Raw genomic sequence first — 19,148 nt, forward strand, 5'->3', positions numbered from 1 at the left:
GGGGTTCACAATGGACCTTTTTATGTTATATTGAGTTCAAATTTATTTTTATGTGAAGTTTTGTTTTTCATATTAGCCAAACAAGAAAACCATAGTATAACAAAAACTGGCATTACAATAGTGCAGTTCTTGTTATTATAGTGCTGGAGCAGCCCAGGATTAGTAATAACAAGACAAAGATCAAGAGCCTGTTGACAGTTGGAAAGAAAATGTTCTTCAACCTTGAGGTGCTGAGCTTTAGATTTCTGTACTTTCTACCTGAAGATAGCATTGAGAACAGGTTGTGAAATGGACGATGGGGCCCTTTATGATGTTGGCTAACTTCTTGAGGTAACTCCTCACACAGATGTCTTCAGTGGATGGAGACCAGAGCCTGTGATGGACCTGGGTAGATTCGCTACCTTCTGAAGCCTTCTGCATTCCTCAACATTCAATTTACCAATCAGGCTGTGATCCAACCAGTCAGCATACTTTCTACTGTACCTATAAAGGTTTGATAGAGCATTCACTGATAGGTTAAATCTCCTCAAACTTCTTCACTGTTACTTCAACAGGCTGGCTTCAGGAGAGGTCACATGATGCATGGACTCCCAGGAAATTGAAGGCATAAACCTTCTCTGCCTCTGTCCCACCAACATGGACAGGTGAGTTGTCTCTTGGTCTCTCCTTCCGAAAATCATCAATAAGCTCCTCTGTCTTTGTGATGTTGACAGCAAAATTGTTGTCCTGGCGCCACCGATGTAGACTCTCGATCTCCATTCAGTATTCTGTCATCATTAATGTTATTTGTCCAACAACTGTAGTGTCATCAGCCAATTTACAGATTGCGTTGGACTTGAATTTGGTTGCATGGACAATAATGTACAGAAACTCTCTGCAGTTTATTGCAGTCTTGGGCAGAGCAATTCTCGAACAGGGCTGTGATGTGATGCATTTGGACATATTTTCTTTGGTTCATCTTATCATGACCCCATTTTAGTGTTGAATGCATTCATGCTTTGTAAGGTAAAACATCATGAGATGGGAATGTGTAGGGAGTTACCCTGTACAGGGCAGTAACAAGAAGGGGAGGTGTCCTTGTACTCCTGTTAGGTAAAACATCATGAGATGGGACCGGAGAAGGAGTCACCCAGTACTAAGGAGTAACAGAATGCATCCTTGTACTTACAAGATAAGAGAGACATTGATGGATTGAGAGGCAGGAAGCTAGCAGGGAAAGGATAGCAACAGTTTTAGTCATTGGACAAGTAATGATATGATGATGTTCTAAGCACATATCCAAGGGTATAAAAAATCACCATTTTGCTGATAACGGCAGAATGCATTCTCCGGCTAACATCGTTAGTCGCAAGTGTTACAATCCGGTAATAAAGAACAAAGAACCCTGATTTCGACTCAGTCTGGTGTTTGTCTCACTCATTCATGAACAATGCAGACCTAACAATTTGGTGACCCCGACGTGATGGGTGAGTGAACACTGGACGACGGTTTCTGTTTTTTCTGACAATCATCTCAGCCGGCTGATAAAAAGGTCCAGAGAAGCCTGTTTTAACAAAATTCTCTTTTTTTTAAAAATCTTTATGATTGTCAGTAAGAACTGGAGATCGGACAAATTAGACGACCACAATTGAAGGTCGCATGCCAGGATTGTAACACGTAAGTGATTACAGACAAGATAAAAGTCCTTAAGGTGTTTGAATGACATTTATTAAGTGCTTCGCAAGAAACTACTAGAGTTTAAAAGTCTTTATTGTGTCGTTGCAAAGTCCAATAGAGTGAGAAGGTGGTCTATAAACAATTGAGGACCTGAGTTTTCTGCCCTAAACTGGTTATTAAGAGGAGAAATCTCCCACGTGAAGGTTGGGCTTTGAAAGAAAACAAAGGTTCAGGCTTATTGGCCTCAATTGTATCTGAGAGACTGACTTATAAATGTCCGGTAGGTATGATAATGTCTGTACACTTGAGAAGTTAAGAATTTATTTCCCCAATTCGCCGTGGTGGAATACCACAGCAGACACTAGAGACCTTGAGACAACAAAAAAAGTACTCAGGGACGCCTGCCTGGTGAACAAGAACGACGACAGAAGGCTGCGACAGCTGTGTCCGGATCAGGTAGGAGATATTAATGAAAAAGTTGACAAACTCCTAAGAGACACCCAGTTTATTCGAAATACTTTTGATAAGTTAAATGAGGGTATTCCCAACATCACCAAGGAGATAAAGTTACATAAATTCATAGATTGGTACAGGGAAACAGGACAAAAGTATAGCCCAAATATTTGGTTTTCTAGTTGTAATTTAACTTTCAGACCCCTTTGGGAAAACAGAGAGTGGAAAACGAGCAATCAGAGTATACAGGACAGTCTGAAGTCAATTGGAGGACAAGACTTCGAGACTGTTCTTTTAAAAGATATTAGTCATCCAGCTTGCAAGGGGACATTTTTAAAAGCAATTTTCGTTGACATAGATCCCCTAAACAGACAAAAACCTAAATTAAAACAGGCATTAGAAAGCGGTCCCGCAGCTATGGCTGTACAGTTGCCTGCTAAGACTTTTGACCAAGTTATTAAGGAAATTAATCAGGAATTAGAGGAGCGAAATACCAGTAATGCGGCATTGGAAAAACAAAAAATGCTCCGAAAATGTGTAGACCGCTGGAGGAAGAGGGGTTGGTTACCCGGGGGCACTGAGATGTTCCTGACAGGTGAGGAAAAAAATTTTAAAACGTAGAGGCTTAGATAAGCTGGAAGAAACAAAACACAGAAGGGAAAGGAAAAGTGCCTGTTTCCAGTTTCCAGCCACGAAGTGTCCGGGTTTGCTCTCTCCCTCCCTCCTTTCACCCTCCCCCCTCTCTCTTCTCTCCCCCTCTCTCTCTTCTCCCCCCCCTCCTCTCTCACCCACTCCCCCTCCCAATCCCAATCTGTGGCGGTGCTGCCCTGAAATCCCCAGGTTGGGCAGGGCAGAGAAATACAATTTGGTTTTAATTTTGTGCCCACAATTCCAGCTCCGCATCAAATGGGATCCTGTTTTATCCTCTCTCCCTCCCTTTTTCCCGCACCCCCACCATTGCGGGATCAGGGCAGACATTGTGGGCTGACGTGTAGCTCACTCGAGGTGGGAGGGAAGGAAGGAGTGATAGTTCCCAGTGGTGGGAGACCCAATCTGATCCAGACCAGTGATCACAGGATGAGAACCTTTTAAAACCTTTGAAACGAAAGTGTTAATCTGAAGACTTTTCTCCCAGTGGGGCCAGTGCAAGGCATTTTCTCTCTCTATCTCTTGTGCTCTGTGTATCTGCCTCTCTATCTCTTTCTCTCGCTATGCTCTCTCTCTCTCTCTCTCTCTCTCTCTCTCTCTCTCTCTCTCTCTGACACCCCAGATGGGATACTGGAGTCACGTCCCTTATATCCAGATATTGAGACACTGGGGTGTGACAAGAACCACGGGAATAGGGACACATCAGACGAGGTACAGGCCCCTTTAATAAAAATAGAAGGGGGAGTAATAGATGTAGAGACCCCTCTGGAGTCCAAGAAAATAGAAAAGGAGTTAGAGATACAGAAATGGAACATGAAAAAGGTTCAGGATAACATTAAAAACTTAAACAGAGATATTAATGTGCTGGGGCAGATCAGTGAGGATCAAAAAGAATTAATGGTAGGTGTATTTAAGGAAGTGGAAAAGATAACTACAACACTGTCAGGAGAAATTAAAGCTGAAGGAATGGTAATAGGAGTAAAGGACGAAAAGTGTAGTACAGATGAGGAAACGAGATACAATCCACCATGGGAGGAAAGTAAAAGGAAAAGACTCGGGAGGGAGAAAAATAGACATGCCTACCTGGACATAGTTAGAACAAAAGAGAAAGATGTGAAACAACTAAACTATGGCCGAAAAGATTATCTTAGAGATGAACGTGACCAATATACCTTTGACCCTGAGACATTGGAAGCTGATAGGGACAGTGACAGTGACGAAGAAGAGTCAGAACAAGGTGGGATAAATAAATGCATGCCAAGAGTAAAGAAGGAGCAGAAATCCCCAAAATTGAGATATCAATGCCCATTACTGATCACGGGACGGGGAACTCAAAAATATGTACCCTGGTCACGAATGGACTTAGAGAGTTTAATGAAAAAACTACCTCCGTTGAGTAATGGGGCTAGTCCATGGATTTCTTGTTTTGAGCGAGAAACCTGCCAAGAACAATTAGCACTCGCAGATGTCAGAACTATCATGATAAAATTAAAGGCAGAAGGGGCCCTGAAGCAAATAGAGAAAATTGTAAGAAGCAGTAAATTGGGGGATGAAATAGAATTTAACCCACTTCGGAATAAATTTTGGGAAGCACTTAGGGAAACATTTCCTACACCCTATAGTTTGGATGCCTTGGTAACCCTTCAACTAAAGGAAGGAGAGACTGCACACGAGTATTTCACTCGAGCATGGGACTTATGGGAAACAGGGACTGGAGAAAGACCCGACCACAGCCCCTTAGGAAGGGCTCACTTTCGTAATGGGATAATAAACGGACTACCTGCTACGGTTCAAGCAAAATTAAGGGACATTGTGGGAGTAGAGACAATGTCAGAGGATTTGTGGAAAAGACACCTGACACATGCAATCAAACGACATCGTCAATCAGAGCATGCTAAGTCAGAAAGTGCGTCCCAGAAGGAGGTGGACAAAACAACCGATAAATTGGTGAGAGCCATAGAACATATAGGGGTTAAATTAGCGGCCCAACAGATAGTCCCACAGGTCATGGGGCCAGTGATAAATCCGGGACCCCAAGTAAGAAATGGTTGGGAAAGACAGCTAGGTACAATGTATAGAGGGGAACATGCAGTATGCTGGTACTGCCAAAATCCTGGACACTACCAGCGGAACTGTCCGGAGGCTGGGAGAGCAAAGGGAAAAAGATTACCCTCTATTAGAGGCTATCGGGGAAGAGGAGGAAACTTAAGAGGACAAGCAAGGGGTAGGGGTGGACACATTGATGGGCCCCAGAGAATCGGGGGGTGGCAGAGTGATCAACAAGTCCAGGCACCTCAGTGTAATGACTATATTGAGGAAGGTGCTGAATTTGATTATTGAAGGTGCCCAAGAGAATCAAAAATCACGCCTCCCTGGGAGCCACCAAAAATTTGGGGGACGGTAAATGGAGAAAAAATTGAATTTATGGTTGACACAGGGGCAGCAGTTACGACAGTGATTAAAAAACCCCCAGGGAGCACATTTTCGGGCAAAACATTATCTACAATAGGATTCTCCGGGATAAGGGAAACACAGCCCTATACAGATAACATCGACATGACATTTGGACGACAAAGGGTTAAAACGCCTGTCCTGGTTGTGCCAAGTTGCCCCATTAATTTATTAGCAAGGGACATTCTTACCAAACTAGGAATAACCATACAATGTTCTGAGAAGGGCCTTCGGTTAACATACCCAGGGGATACAATAAGAAGGGGAGGACAGTTTATAGTAATGACCCCATCTAACGCTTCAGAAGACTCTGTGGAGGTTAGTATTTTCTGGAGTCGGCTACTGTATGATGAACCAGGCCCAGGGCTGATTAAACAGTTTTTTGAGTGGAGGGCCAGTATTCCACGGTATGGGGATTACCATTATCCACTAGATCCTATGCATGTTACATTAAACTACACCATCCACCCGGACCAGGAATATGAGGAGAGGTGGGACTCTCTAAAAGAAGGGAAGACAGAAACGATACATTGTCCATTTATCTTTGTAGGTAAGGAGGGAATAGCTGCTATGGTTGTCATGACAGAAGAACAAATGGAGTGGTTCTGCTTAGGAGTAGAAAGTGTGCCTCATGTGACCTTGGGTATTGCCAAAGATCATCACGCTCGACAGCTGGGTCCGATGGTAAAGGAAGCGATAGGGTGTGAATACAGGCAGACAGAAATCCCGGGATATTCCACCTCGGAGGGAGGAAAATTTGTCAGACTGAATATTGAAGCATGGGACCAGGTTGTGAATGAGAAAGTAGAAAGAGACCGAGCCATAGAAGGAGAAAATATTGATCACAGAGACTCAGACAAATATCTTTCTAATCTGAGTCCACATATATGGACAACGGGGCCCTATGATGTGGGAGTAATAAAAGGAGAGGTATTTCTAGAATTGGCCAACCCCGGGCAGAAACCAATATGGAGAAAACAATACCGCTTGTCGCCCAGTCAGGAGGAGGGTATTAAAGGAACGATAGATGGGTTAATGGAGTCAGGGGTTTTAAGGGCGGCACCTGACAGTATGTGGTACACGCCCATCATGCCTGTTCCCAAACCGGGTAGAAAAGACTGGAGGATGGTACACGACCTCCGGGAGATTAACTTGGCTACCAAGACCATCGGGAGACCAGTCCCAGACCCATATGTAGCACTTAGGGCTCTGAGTCCGGAGCACGAATACTATACTGTCATTGATCTGGCAAACGCATTCTTCTGCTTGAATTTAGCTGAGGAATGGCAAGACTGGTTAACTTTCACTTACCAAGCACATCGGTACACATACACTAGATTACCTCAGGGTTATAAGGACAGTCCAGGACTGTTCAATCAGGCCCTTAGCGAAATCCTAATGAAATTAAAGCTCCCGGAAGATGTTACACTGATTCAGTATGTAGACGACCTACTATTAGCAGGGAAAACGCCACATGGGTGCCTGACAGGGCAGCCAAACAGGTTACTGGTTATCATGAACATATACAGGGGATGATTTTGAGGTCCCATAACAAAAAAAAATGAATCTGAAACTAAGGAGACTTGTAGCAGATTGAATGACTACACAGATGAGTTTTGTGGAGGAAGAGTGCTGTACAACTGGCTCCCCGCTAAGTGGGATGGTCGGTGTGCTCTAGTAACCCTTAATGCGCCAGTGCTGATTGTCAAAAGGCAGGAGGGAGACGAGGATTCCCTAGAATTGCGCCACACAGAGAGTTGGCTGTGGAGGAAAAGGAGGAGTGTTGGACTCTTGGGGCCGGGAGGAAGGAACCCTGATGGGGTATGGATTGATGCCATTGGCCAAGCCCGGAATATTCCGGACGAATTTAAATTAGCCGATGAGATTGCAGCTGGGTTTGAAAGCTTTCCTGTTTTTAGTGCAATTTTTCCCATCACTGTAAATAAAAATGTTAATAGGATCAACCTTATTCACTATAATGTCCAGCGCCTTGCAAATTTGACCAGGGACGTTGTTGAGGCAATACATCAACAACTGTCAGAAACTTCCCTTATGACACTTCAGAATAGGATAGCGATTGATATGGTCCTGGCAGAGAAAGGTGGAGTGTGTGCTATGTTTAGAGATCTATGCTGCACTTCTATCTCTAATAACACAGGGCCAGATGGATCACTCACTAAGGGGTTAACGAAACTTAGGGCATTGGCGAAAGAATTAAAAGCCCAGTCTGGAGTCTCCAATCCTGTTTTATCCTGGTTACAGGGAGTGTTTGGGAGATGGAGCACATTGTTAGGACAACTTTTGCTGGGTTTGTTCATTTCTGTATCAATTTTTATCACTTGTGGCTGTTGTTGTATTCCATGCATTCGAACGCTGGTCACGAGGACCATAGAGACAGCCTTTGCTGACCGTGATGAACTGCCTCCGAAATATCAAGCTGTGCAGGCTGTGGAGCAAGACTATCTCACATTACAGGAGACGGAGAAAGTTGCTGAGATCGATCTGGAGTCTGAAGGGGAATGTGATGGGAAGGAGGGATTGTGAATTAGATTGTTACACATATAATTTTAACCTTGCTTGTAACCCAAATATTATAACATTGATTGTAACACAAACATTATTAATCAGATTGTAGAACAAGTATTATGCATTAGATTGTAGACCATATGTTAACTTGGGAATTTACTAATGTACGGGGGGTTAGCTAGTTTTTTGCTTGGGGGCAAATGGGATGAAACTTGTAAACGGGCAATGGGATCGGGGTGACGGATGGGGGGTGTACGCAAAGGAGGGTTGGGGGAGCCCTCGCCCACCAGCCGAACTACCCTGTGAACAGAACCCGTATAGAGCTTGGCAATAATAGGCGAACTAATGTAACGCGGTGGTAGCATAGTCAGGGCGAGATTGTCCTCTAAAGAGGACAAAGGAGGGATTGTAAGGTAAAACATCATGAGATGGGAATGTGTAGGGAGTTACCCTGTACAGGGCAGTAACAAGAAGGGGAGGTGTCCTTGTACTCCTGTTAGGTAAAACATCATGAGATGGGACCGGAGAAGGAGTCACCCAGTACTAAGGAGTAACAGAATGCATCCTTGTACTTACAAGATAAGAGAGACATTGATGGATTGAGAGGCAGGAAGCTAGCAGGGAAAGGATAGCAACAGTTTTAGTCATTGGACAAGTAATGATATGATGATGTTCTAAGCACATATCCAAGGGTATAAAAAATCACCATTTTGCTGATAACGGCAGAATGCATTCTCCGGCTAACATCGTTAGTCGCAAGTGTTACAATCCGGTAATAAAGAACAAAGAACCCTGATTTCGACTCAGTCTGGTGTTTGTCTCACTCATTCATGAACAATGCAGACCTAACAGCTTTCATTCCTGGGAATGCAACCTTAGTGCTGAGTTCAAATGTTCTATTATGATTTCTGAACCAGCTTTGATCAATCCTATGCCATCTTAAAACTTAATTTTAAAAATGAAATCAATCTCCGCATGAAAGATTTCAGAAGTAGAACCAATGAAATAAGATACTTATTTTCACTTGAATCGGATTTACAACATTAAATTCTTTGCACAATTTCCTAACAAATCTTCCCACCAATTTGTCAATATTCAAGATAGAAATTGTTGCACATTTAATCAGCTCGTGTACTTTTAGGTTTCATTTAAAAGTGAGTACAACTTTAATAAAATGCCCATTTCAGAATTATCAACACTCAACAGATAATAATTATCAAGCAACACACCATCCCAAAATCCCCAAATCAGAACCACAAATTCAACAGACAATGGTTTCCCATTATCAAGCAACACCACCATCTCAATTACATTGTGGGTCATCATTTCCAAGAACTTATCCTAAAAGAGTAATTATTTTTTTTCTGAGAAGAAAATGAAAATTTGATGCACAAGTTCATTTCCCCGCAATAAGTAAATAGAGGGACATTCTACAAATGTTACCTGAAAATTTTTGAAGTTTAAGGTGGCACATAAAGTAACTGCTTTGAGGCACAAATTAAATCAGAAATTAGTTGCTTCAGTCGAGCTTTAACTGACTTTAATATAGGATTAAAAATATATATTTTAAACCAAGTACTTACTGTTTTATCTTTGAGGTTTAACTGTCCAATCAATTTCCTATCATCAGCAGGATCTACAAGTTCACCACCAATAAATAGCTCAACTTTTGTATGTGCACTATTGGCTTTTATTCTACTGAGGATGCAGCGCCTAACAGACCCAATGGTGTCATTTGTGTGAGACCAGATATCCAAATCTTCTACTTGACGTCCTTGATTTGGAAACCGTACAACAAGTGACACATGCTTTCCGCGAAAAGCTCTGTGTTTAAAAAAAAATCAAAGTTTCATGATCAAAATGGTGGAAATCTCAAGACACAATATACACAAGCTATTACAAATTAACTATCGTATAATGGTATTATTACAAGAATGTTATGCCCAATTAAAATATGTCCGTATTTCAGATGAGAAGGAATTTTCTCATTTGACAACTAAGCTTTCAAGCTCAATTTTATTAATTACAAAAGCAAAGTGAACGCAGTCTTTTGGGGCAAAACACAAAATGCCAGGGGAACTCAATAGATCATGCAGCAAACATTGAAGCCCATAGGCAGTCAACGTTTTAGGTGAAACGCTTCATCCGGACTGGGAAGAAATAGGAAAGAAGCCAGAATAAAGTGTGGGGGAATGGAGAGGAGCAGGTGATTCTCTCCTGTCAGAGAGCATCTTCTTTAGCCCTCTGCCTCTTCCTCCTAGATTCTTATATTTTTTCCATCCCCTCCCTCCCACCCCGCGCATACCCACCTGTATTCACCAATCACATTCCAGTTCACTCGCCTCCACCTCCCACACATTTCGTCCCAGTCCTAATGAAGGGTTTCAGCCTGAAACAATGCCTATTACCTTCTATAGATGTTGCCTGTCCCACCAAGTTCCTCCAGTGTTTTGTTCCAGTTTTGCAGCATCTGCAGCCATTGTTATTTGCTGCACTCTTTTGGTCTTTTTAGTCAGAATGGGGAAAGAGTTTGGACTTTGTTTTCAGTTATTACCATTGAACTAAATTTATGAAAGAACATTTTCCCCATAACCTGCACAGTATTTGTTAAAACACTACCCATGAGACACAGACCCAAACAAGAGTAAATTCACAAAAAAATTCTTCAAATTCATAAAAGATGGAAATAAACCAACTGACACGCACAGCAGATATGATCTTCACTTGTGTCACAGTGATTATTTTGTGCTTAAGAAATGATAAATTTGCATCTTATATCACTTTAATATAAACGATTTAAATAAAGTTTCAAGAATAAAGTTTAACAAATTCAGTGTTATGGTCCTCAAAGAATCCTTTAAACATGAAGAAAAGCATCCAATTGGGGAGAGGGGAAAGCTAGGATTTGAACTGATCAGCAAGCCAGAACAATGTTCTTTTACCTTAACTTGCAAGCAGAGCATAACATATACATACATACCTAGACATAGGTAGAATTGTTCGCTCCTCATGGTAGTCACTGTCACATTCATTTATGTACTCGCGTAGCACTGTCAAGACACGTACCATCCTTATTGCCTCCTGCCTTGCACAATTAATACTGTCTTTATCACCATCCAGTACACACAAGGTGTCATAAGAGGCCTTCAATCGATCAAAACATGACTGAATAAAATCTTCATGAATCTCAACCTAAATGTGTGAATATTGGGAACAGCTAGTTATGACATGTAAATATATTTAATAGCTTCAACTAGCCAAAACATTAACCATTAGTTTCTTTCATTAACTACTGGCTACCCCCCGACCACACATCCACTTTTCATTATGACAAGCCAAACAGAGGTTTGACAGTATGATTTCCCAATTTTTGAGGACTATAAAAATCCACTTGTATTGTTACTTGTTTGGCATGAACAACCCTGGATGAGATTCAAACATCATATGTATACACACAGACTTAGGAAAGTTGAGCCTTTGGGGTCAAATTCATTTCAGAATGTTCCAAGATTTTACAGAACACTGAGGTTGAGATAGATACCCTCAAGTTCTCAACTAGAAGTGAAAACATTAGCCCCCCCCAAAAAATCCAATTCTCAAACTTGGCATAATTTCATTTAAGACTCAAATCATTATTTCATGTTGACAACAACTTCCCAGTTAGGGTACCTACTTGATTAACCTGCAACCTTGGTCCAAGATTTGTGTATATTTCCTTCAGCAGATCGATTGCTCGACTGGCAATGTCATCACTTCCTTGAATTACAACCTATGAAGGACAGACAAGAACAAGAACTTGAAAAATCTTAAGCAAAAATTCAGGAGATATTTTTTAAACTTTAGACAAAGTTTGGAAATAATATTCATACATCTCTGCAAAACTTTAACTATTTGTAGCTCTCATTTTCTTTGGTTGTCACCCTTTTCGAGTATGATTATGACTGCTCCTCCTCTTTTCTGCTCAGTTCTCATTTCCTTCAATTCCCTTAATGCCACTGCCTTAATTGAACTTTACTGTTACACTTTCAAAACCTTTTGATTAAAATTGCTGGAAAAAAACCTGACCCTTTACATGACAGGACCACAAGACATTATAGGGTGCAGCCCAAGTCTCAAGGGGGCACGTACACCTGGCCAAAAATGAATACACAAATCCAAGGCCAACAAATCACTGGCGTGCATTAACATTTGAGAAGCAGATACTCAACCAGAACATTGATAAAGTAACACTGGGACACTGGAAGTATCCATGAAAGTTGACAGTCGAGAATGCATAGCGCTCCAGACAAGTGTGACAGGTCATGGATCAGAGACCAAAACAGATGAGAATGAAGTTGTCTATAATGATAGCTTATGGGGCAGGACAAAAAACCCCCATTATTTAAACATTATGTCAGACACAAAGAGACACCATATTGATAACCCAAATATGGGCTATCAATTTGGCCTATCTATGGAATTGTGATTCTTTATGGGTGTCTCATTAGTTCTGCATTTTAAAAGTGGAGTTGGAAATATTATTGGAGTTTATTTAGGAAAAGTGGAGTCAGAAGGGGTGGTAGGAAAAAAATAGCAGCACTGCTGCAACAACTGTAACAGCATCACTGCCGCTGGTGTAGACCTTGGGAGAACAGGGGCAGATTCACAGTGCTGCTTCACAGGGAGCAATTGCCTAGTACTAACACTGATAGTTCCATACAGGCTTTAAACATCTTGCTTTAAGGAGCCCACTGTTTTCAAACTCCATCTTGTATGCTGACCCACACTCTTCCTTTATACAACCCACTACGGAGGTATCGTTGGCAAATTTATAGATGGTGTTATTGTCGTACCGAGCCAAACAATCATAGATTTAATTGTAGGGGACAAAGAACACAGCCCTGTGGTGCTCTGATACTAATGAAGATTGTGGAGATGTTCTTACTAATCTTCAGATTGTGGCCTGGAAGTGAGGAAATCCATGATCCAATTACTCAGTAGGGTGTTAACTCCCAGGTCGTGGACTTTGCTGATCAGTTTTGAAGGGCTGATGGTGTTAAATGCCGAACTGTAGTTGATAAAGAGCATCTGATGTATGTATCTTTGCCCAGGTTTTCCAGGGCTTTGTGTAGACCCAGTGAGATGGCATCCACTGTAGACCTGCTGCTACGATAAGTGAACTGGAATATATCTATGTCGTTGCACAAATAGGAGCTGATATGCTTCAGCATCGACCTTTCTAAACACCATCATGTTGATTTAAATGCTAATGATCGATAGTCATTAAGGCAGATTACAACACTTTTCTTGGGCACCTATATGATTGACACCTGTTTGAAACAGGTGGGCACCATGCCCTGATGGAGTGAGATATTGTGAATATATTGGTAAGTTGGTCAGCATAGATTTTTAATACTCAGCTAAGTCCTCCACCAGGCCAGATGCTTTCCTCGGACTGACTCTCCTGAAGGCAGTACACATGTCATGCTCAGATACGGATGAGATCATCAGGAGACATGGGTGTGTGGAGGGGTGGTTCTTCGCTGTTACTGTTGTCGAATAGGGCACAGAAGGCATTGAGTTCCTCTAGGAGTGAAGCTTAACCATCTGCTACTTTGCCAGATTTGGTTTTGTCACAGGTTATGGCATTTAGGCCCTGCCATAGCTGTTAGGTGCCCTTGTTGTTTTCATTTTCATCCGGAACCTCCACTTCGCCCAGGAGATAGCTTTCCACAGGTTATACCTGTTACTACTGGTATGATCTGGATCTCTAGACTTAAATGCCTGTGAATGGCTCACAGCAGGTTCCAGATTTCATTGTTCATCCAGGGTTTCTGGTTGGGGAAAATCCTGAATGATTTGATGGGGGACACACTCATCCATAGCTGTTTTGATAAAGTCTGTGAAAGCCTCGGTTGCTGATGGTTTGAACTTGAGTCTGTGTGGCTGCAGAGGATGCAGAAATTCTGAAGGAGAATCCACGGACATGCAGTGTCTCTAAAGGGACTCTCTTTTGCTTCTCTTTCTTCTTTTGTTAGGTGCACCAGGCAATGCTCATAGCAACTCTGTTTGCCTTATGGCAGACAAAAGCCGAAGCACATCATATATATTACATTTTTGATGTATTATCACATGACAATGTCTCCTTTGACCTTTAGTTGGGAAATTTTAGCACTAGGAGATAAATAAATTTTTAAATTTAACTTTAGACATACAGCATGGTAACAGGCCATTTCAGCCCACGAGTCTGTGAAAACCCCTGGTACATTGAGGTTGATACATGAGCTGAGCCACGAGGTTTTTGAATCAGATGGGCAAGTTTTCATGAAAGGGACATCAACGATTGCTTGGACTAACAAAAATAGACAATACAGAAAATTCTCCAGAAGAAATGAGCAACTACATGCTACATCTCCTGCAACAAATAAATGGGCAAGCTGCTCCATCTGAAAGCAACACATTATACTTCATCATAATCAGAGACCAACCAAGTATAATGCTTGATAAGGAAAGCATACATTCACCAAAAATGGCTTTGTGCATGGGAAATTCTGTTTCACAAATTTCAGTTTTTTTTAAACTATGACCAAGAGGATTAATGAGGACAAGATAGTAAATGCCATCTAATATGGACTCAGCAAGGACAATGTCACACATGGCAAGCTCATCTAGAAAGTTATATCATATGGGATCCAAGGCAAGCTAGCCAACTGGATTGAAAACTGGCTTGGTGGAAGGAGTCAGAGGGTAGGAGTGGAGGGTTATTTATCTCACTGGAGGCTTATGACCAAAGGTGTGCAGCATAAGTCATTGCTGGATCCGAAGTTGTTTGTTATCTCTATTAGCAATTTGGATAATAAAAATATAGCTAACACAATAAATTTGCGGATGATAACAAAATTGGTGAACTGGGTAGTGTGGATGGATCTGCAAGTTTACAACAGGTTCTAGTTCAGTTGGAATGGGAAATAGAATTTAGCCCAGAAAAATGTAAGGTGTTCTAATGTTGGTAGGTCAAACCAGGGCAGTAAATGATAAGAGCTCTGGAGATGACCATAGATGAGAGACACCAAGAGTACAGATGAATAGTCCCCTAAAAGTGACAACTCAGGTGGACAGAGGAGTGAAGGAACTTGGCACGCTTGCCTTCATTTGGTGCAGTACATAGTAAACGTGGGATATGATACAGCTGTAGAAGTCATCGGTGAAATCACCCTTGGAGTACTCTGTGCACTTCTTGCTTCTCAGCAAGAGGAAGGATATCATTAATTAAAACACAAAAGTCTGCAGGCACCTTGGTTGAATTACAAACACAATGCTGGAGAAAATGAGCAGGTCAAACAGTGCCCTTTATAAAGATAAAAAATACATTACCAAAGTTCAGGCTTGAATCCTTTTAACAAAGTGGAAAAATGTCAGCATGCATCTGAATACAAGGACAAGGGGGAGGTGTGGGGGGAGGTGCATGGTAGCAAAGGCAGGAGGTAATAGGTGGAGAAGGGAGGGAGGGAACAGCAACAAGCAAGGGGAGGAGGGATGGCGAGGTGAATAGAGGGAAGGGGTGGAGAGCTGAGGGAAATAAGACAGGGTGAAGGGAAGGGAGAGGCGAGAAGAAACCCGAAAAGTCGACGTTAATGTCATCCAGCTGAAGGGTGCCCAGATGGAAAATCAAGTGTTGTTCCTCTAATTTATGGGTGATCTTGTTGGGATAGTACGAGGACATGGACAGACTGGAGTATGGTATGCAGAAATGAAAACGTTGGCCATGGGGAAGTCCCTGTCACTTGTACGGACAGAGCAAAGGCACTCAGTGAAGTGATCACCCAGTCTCTCCAATGCAGAAAAGGCCACAAAGGGAGCACCGGATGCAGTAAATAAATCCTGCAGATACATAATTTAAGAGTTGTTTCACTTAAAAGGCCTGTTTGGGGCCATGGACTGTGGTGAGGGAGGTGGTGTGGGTGCAAGTGTGGCACCTCCAGCAGCCACAGGGGAAGGTCCTAGGGGGTGATTTGTAGGGAGAGATGAGTCACAGAGGGAATGTTCCTACTGAAGGTAGAGAGGAGAGGAGATGTGACTGGTCATGAGATCCTGTTGTAAGTGCTGGAAATTGCAGAGGATAATGTGTTGGATGCAGAGGCTGGTGGGGTGGTAGGTAAGGACGAGGGGGCTAGGGCAGATGTGGGAAATGGAGGAGATGCAGATGAGGGCTGAGTTGATGGTGGTGGAGAGGAAGCCATGTTTGTGGAAGAAGTCAGACATTTCAGAAGATTTGGAATGGAAGACCTCATCTTTGAAACAGATGCGGAGACTGAGAAATTGTGAGAAGGGAATAGAATCCTTGCAGGAGACAGGGTATGAGGAAATGCAGTCCACGTCGTTGTGAGAGTTGGTGGGTTTGTAATATATGTTGGTGGAAAGCTTGCCTCCCAGGCTGGAGACAGAGATCCAGAAAGGGGAGAGCGTTGTCAGAGATGGACCGGGTGAGTTTGTGATCAGGGTGGAAGATGGCAACGAAGTGAATGTAGTTGACAAGCTCATCTCAGGTGCATGAGGCAGCCCTGATGCCATCATCAATATAACAGGGGAGAGTTGAGGGGCCTTGCTTGTGTAGGCTTGCAACATGGATTGCTCCACAAATAGGCATGCATACCTGGGATCCATGTGACTACCCATAGCTACTCCTTTGATATTGTGGAAGTGAGATGAGTACAAAGGAGAAATTGTTTAGAGTGAAGACAAGGCAGAGGAAGGTGGTGGTAGAGGGTGACTGGTTGGATCTCTGCTCCAGAAAGAGGCAAAGCGCTTTAAGACCACCTGTGTGGGAGGATGTCATTAAGTTGGAAAGGGTACAGAAAAGTTTCACTGGGATGTCGTCACCAGCACTTGAGTGAAAAGGATAGGCTGGGTATTCATTCCCCGGAGCATGAGGCCAAGGGGTAACCTTAAAGATGCATAAAAACAATGAGAGCAAGGTCAAAGTGAATGCTAGCAGTATCTTTTCCTGGATATAGGATTCTAGAACTAGAGGTTTTCAGTAAGATGAGAGAGATTTAAGAAGAACCCAAGAGGCAACAAGCTGCAAAGCAAGCTATAGAAATAAGTAAAATTACGACATTCAAAAGCTATTTGAACAAAAAAATGGATAGGAAGGGTTTAGAAGGTGGCAAACCAAATGCAGGCAAATGGAACCAGCCCAGAATACCCATGATTTGGGTCAGAGCCTGTTCCATGCTGCATGGCTATATGTACCTCACCATTAAAACCCAACCCGACCAAATGGCTAGTGATTTCACAGATATCTTCAACCTCTCACTCTGACAGTATGTGGTATCCACCTATTGTCAACAGGCTTCAATTGTATTGGTGCCCAAGAAGAACGTGATTACCTGCCTAAGTGACTGTTGACAATTGACATTTACATCTACAGAGATGGTGTCCTGAGAGGCTGGTGTTGAAGGATACTGGCTCCTGTCTGTACAGTGATTTGGATCTGTTCCATTTTTCCTACCGTGTCAACAAACCTTTGGCAGATACCATATCATTGGCTTTTCAAAAAATCATGGAACATCTAGATAGCAAAGATGCATGCACTATGATGCACTTTATCAGTTATAACTTGACATTCAATACAATCATCTTCTCCAAGCTAATCAGAAAACTCCAAGACCTGGGCCTCAATAACCCATTGTCCAATTGGTTCCCAAATTTTCTCACCTCCAGAACCCAATCGGCCAGATTGCCAAAAAGATCTCCTCCACAATCTCCATCAGTACCAGATCACCACTGACATGCATACTTTGCCCCCTGCTCTACCCCTACAACAGTGTGCGAAGTACAACAAAGATACCACAATTCTTAGGCGACGAGTCAGCATACAAAAGAGAGAATGAAAACCTGGATGAATGGTGTAACAACAACAACCTCATACTAAATGTCAACAAGACCGCATTGGGAAGGGCCGTGGCTGCCATGTGACAGCACTGCCCCTACCTAGTCAGAGGACACACCAGCTGCCAATCAAAGTTTGGTTCCACCCCAGCCATTAGTACACACCTTGCTGTTGGTCCCATGTAAATTACCTGACTGCACTCTCCAGCCTGCCAATACTTGACCTTGGGTCATTGGCTGTTGCAATTAGATTAATCTTCCTGGCACTGAGCCATTGGATCCCTGTAAATGATCTGGGCTGGAACCTCAAACACTATAAAGGTGCCATGTGCTCTTTGTTCTCTCTCTTTCCCATCTTGGGACCACCCTGCTTCACTCCAGGCCTAGAAATGTGGAAGGGTGCTGGAGAAACTGTTAGTAAGATGTGCACTGTTAAAAGGGTTGGGAGCATCGTAGTTTTTTCCCCCTGTTCATTGTATGTACCAGTTCAGCGCGCGCGTGTGTGTGTGGGGGGGGGAGGAGCGCATGTGGGGGTGCACGGGGGAGAGCGCGAGTGTGTGTGTAAGAGAGTGTGTGTATTTTGTTCCAACGCTATTTTCCCCATGTTCGTTATTAGTTATTCACTATCTCTTTCCCACAGTTGCTGTAAATTGTATGTGTGTGTGTGTGTGTGTGTGTGTGTGTGTGTGTGCTGCATCAATTACCATTTCCCATACTTGCCTTCTGTAAATAAAATACTTTCCCATCAAAACTGTGTTCAGAGGCATACCAAACCTGTTTCCTCACTCACAACAAAGACACAGGAAATGATTGTAGACTTCAGGAAGGGAAACCACAGGAGTATCACCCAGTAATCATTGGGGGATTAGAGATCGAGAGGTACAGCAACTACAAATTCCTGGGTGTCACTATCTCAGAGGACCTGTCTTTGACCCATCATACAAATGTTACTATGAAGAAACCACAACAGTGCCTCCTCTTTCTCTAGAATCTGTGGAGGTTTGGTTTGTCATCAGAAAACTTGGCAAACTTCTCCAGGTGTGTGGTGAAAAGTGTGTTGGCGGGCTGCATCACAGCTTGGTATGGGATCACCAATACCTCTGAGCAAAAATAATTCTGTAAAAGGCAGTGGACTAGACCCAGTTCATCACAGGCAAAACTCTCCCCAGCATTAAGCAGATCCTTATAGAACATGGCAATTGGAGAGCAGCACGAATTTTCAAGAATCCACACCACACAGGCCAAGCTCTGTTCTGCTGCCATCAGGAAGGAAGTTTTGAGGACTTGTATCACCAAGCTGAAGAATAGTTACTGCTCATTAACTATCAGACTCTTGTACTGTACTCTAATATCAATAGTCATTCAGAGACATTTAAGAACTTGTATGCTTGTTATTTATTACTGTATATTTACATCTGCATTTGCATAATTTGTTTACAGTTACTAATTTACAAATTGTTAAGCCCAGCAGAAAAAGAATCTCAGGGTTTTGTGATGTCATGTACATTGACTGAAAATAATTTTAAACTTTTATCTGAAATGTT

General features: G+C 42.5%; 1 protein-coding gene across 12 annotated transcripts in view; it reads right to left on the reverse strand.

Annotated features, from left to right (window-relative positions):
- The window catches only part of usp9 (ubiquitin specific peptidase 9), a 263,780-nt gene that overhangs the window by 115,645 nt on the left and 128,987 nt on the right, over window positions 1-19,148 (reverse strand). For all 12 annotated transcript variants that reach the window (XM_069889325.1, XM_069889327.1, XM_069889332.1 and 9 more), the window contains 3 exons: window positions 11,408-11,503; window positions 10,715-10,926; window positions 9,318-9,558 (listed from right to left, as the gene is read on the reverse strand). In XM_069889325.1, coding sequence (XP_069745426.1) covers window positions 9,318-9,558; window positions 10,715-10,926; window positions 11,408-11,503 — 549 coding nt within the window. The remainder of the gene's footprint in view (window positions 1-9,317; window positions 9,559-10,714; window positions 10,927-11,407; window positions 11,504-19,148) is intronic.

This window comes from Narcine bancroftii, chromosome 7 (assembly GCF_036971445.1).
Source record: "Narcine bancroftii isolate sNarBan1 chromosome 7, sNarBan1.hap1, whole genome shotgun sequence".
NCBI classification, from domain to species: Eukaryota; Metazoa; Chordata; class Chondrichthyes; order Torpediniformes; family Narcinidae; genus Narcine; species Narcine bancroftii.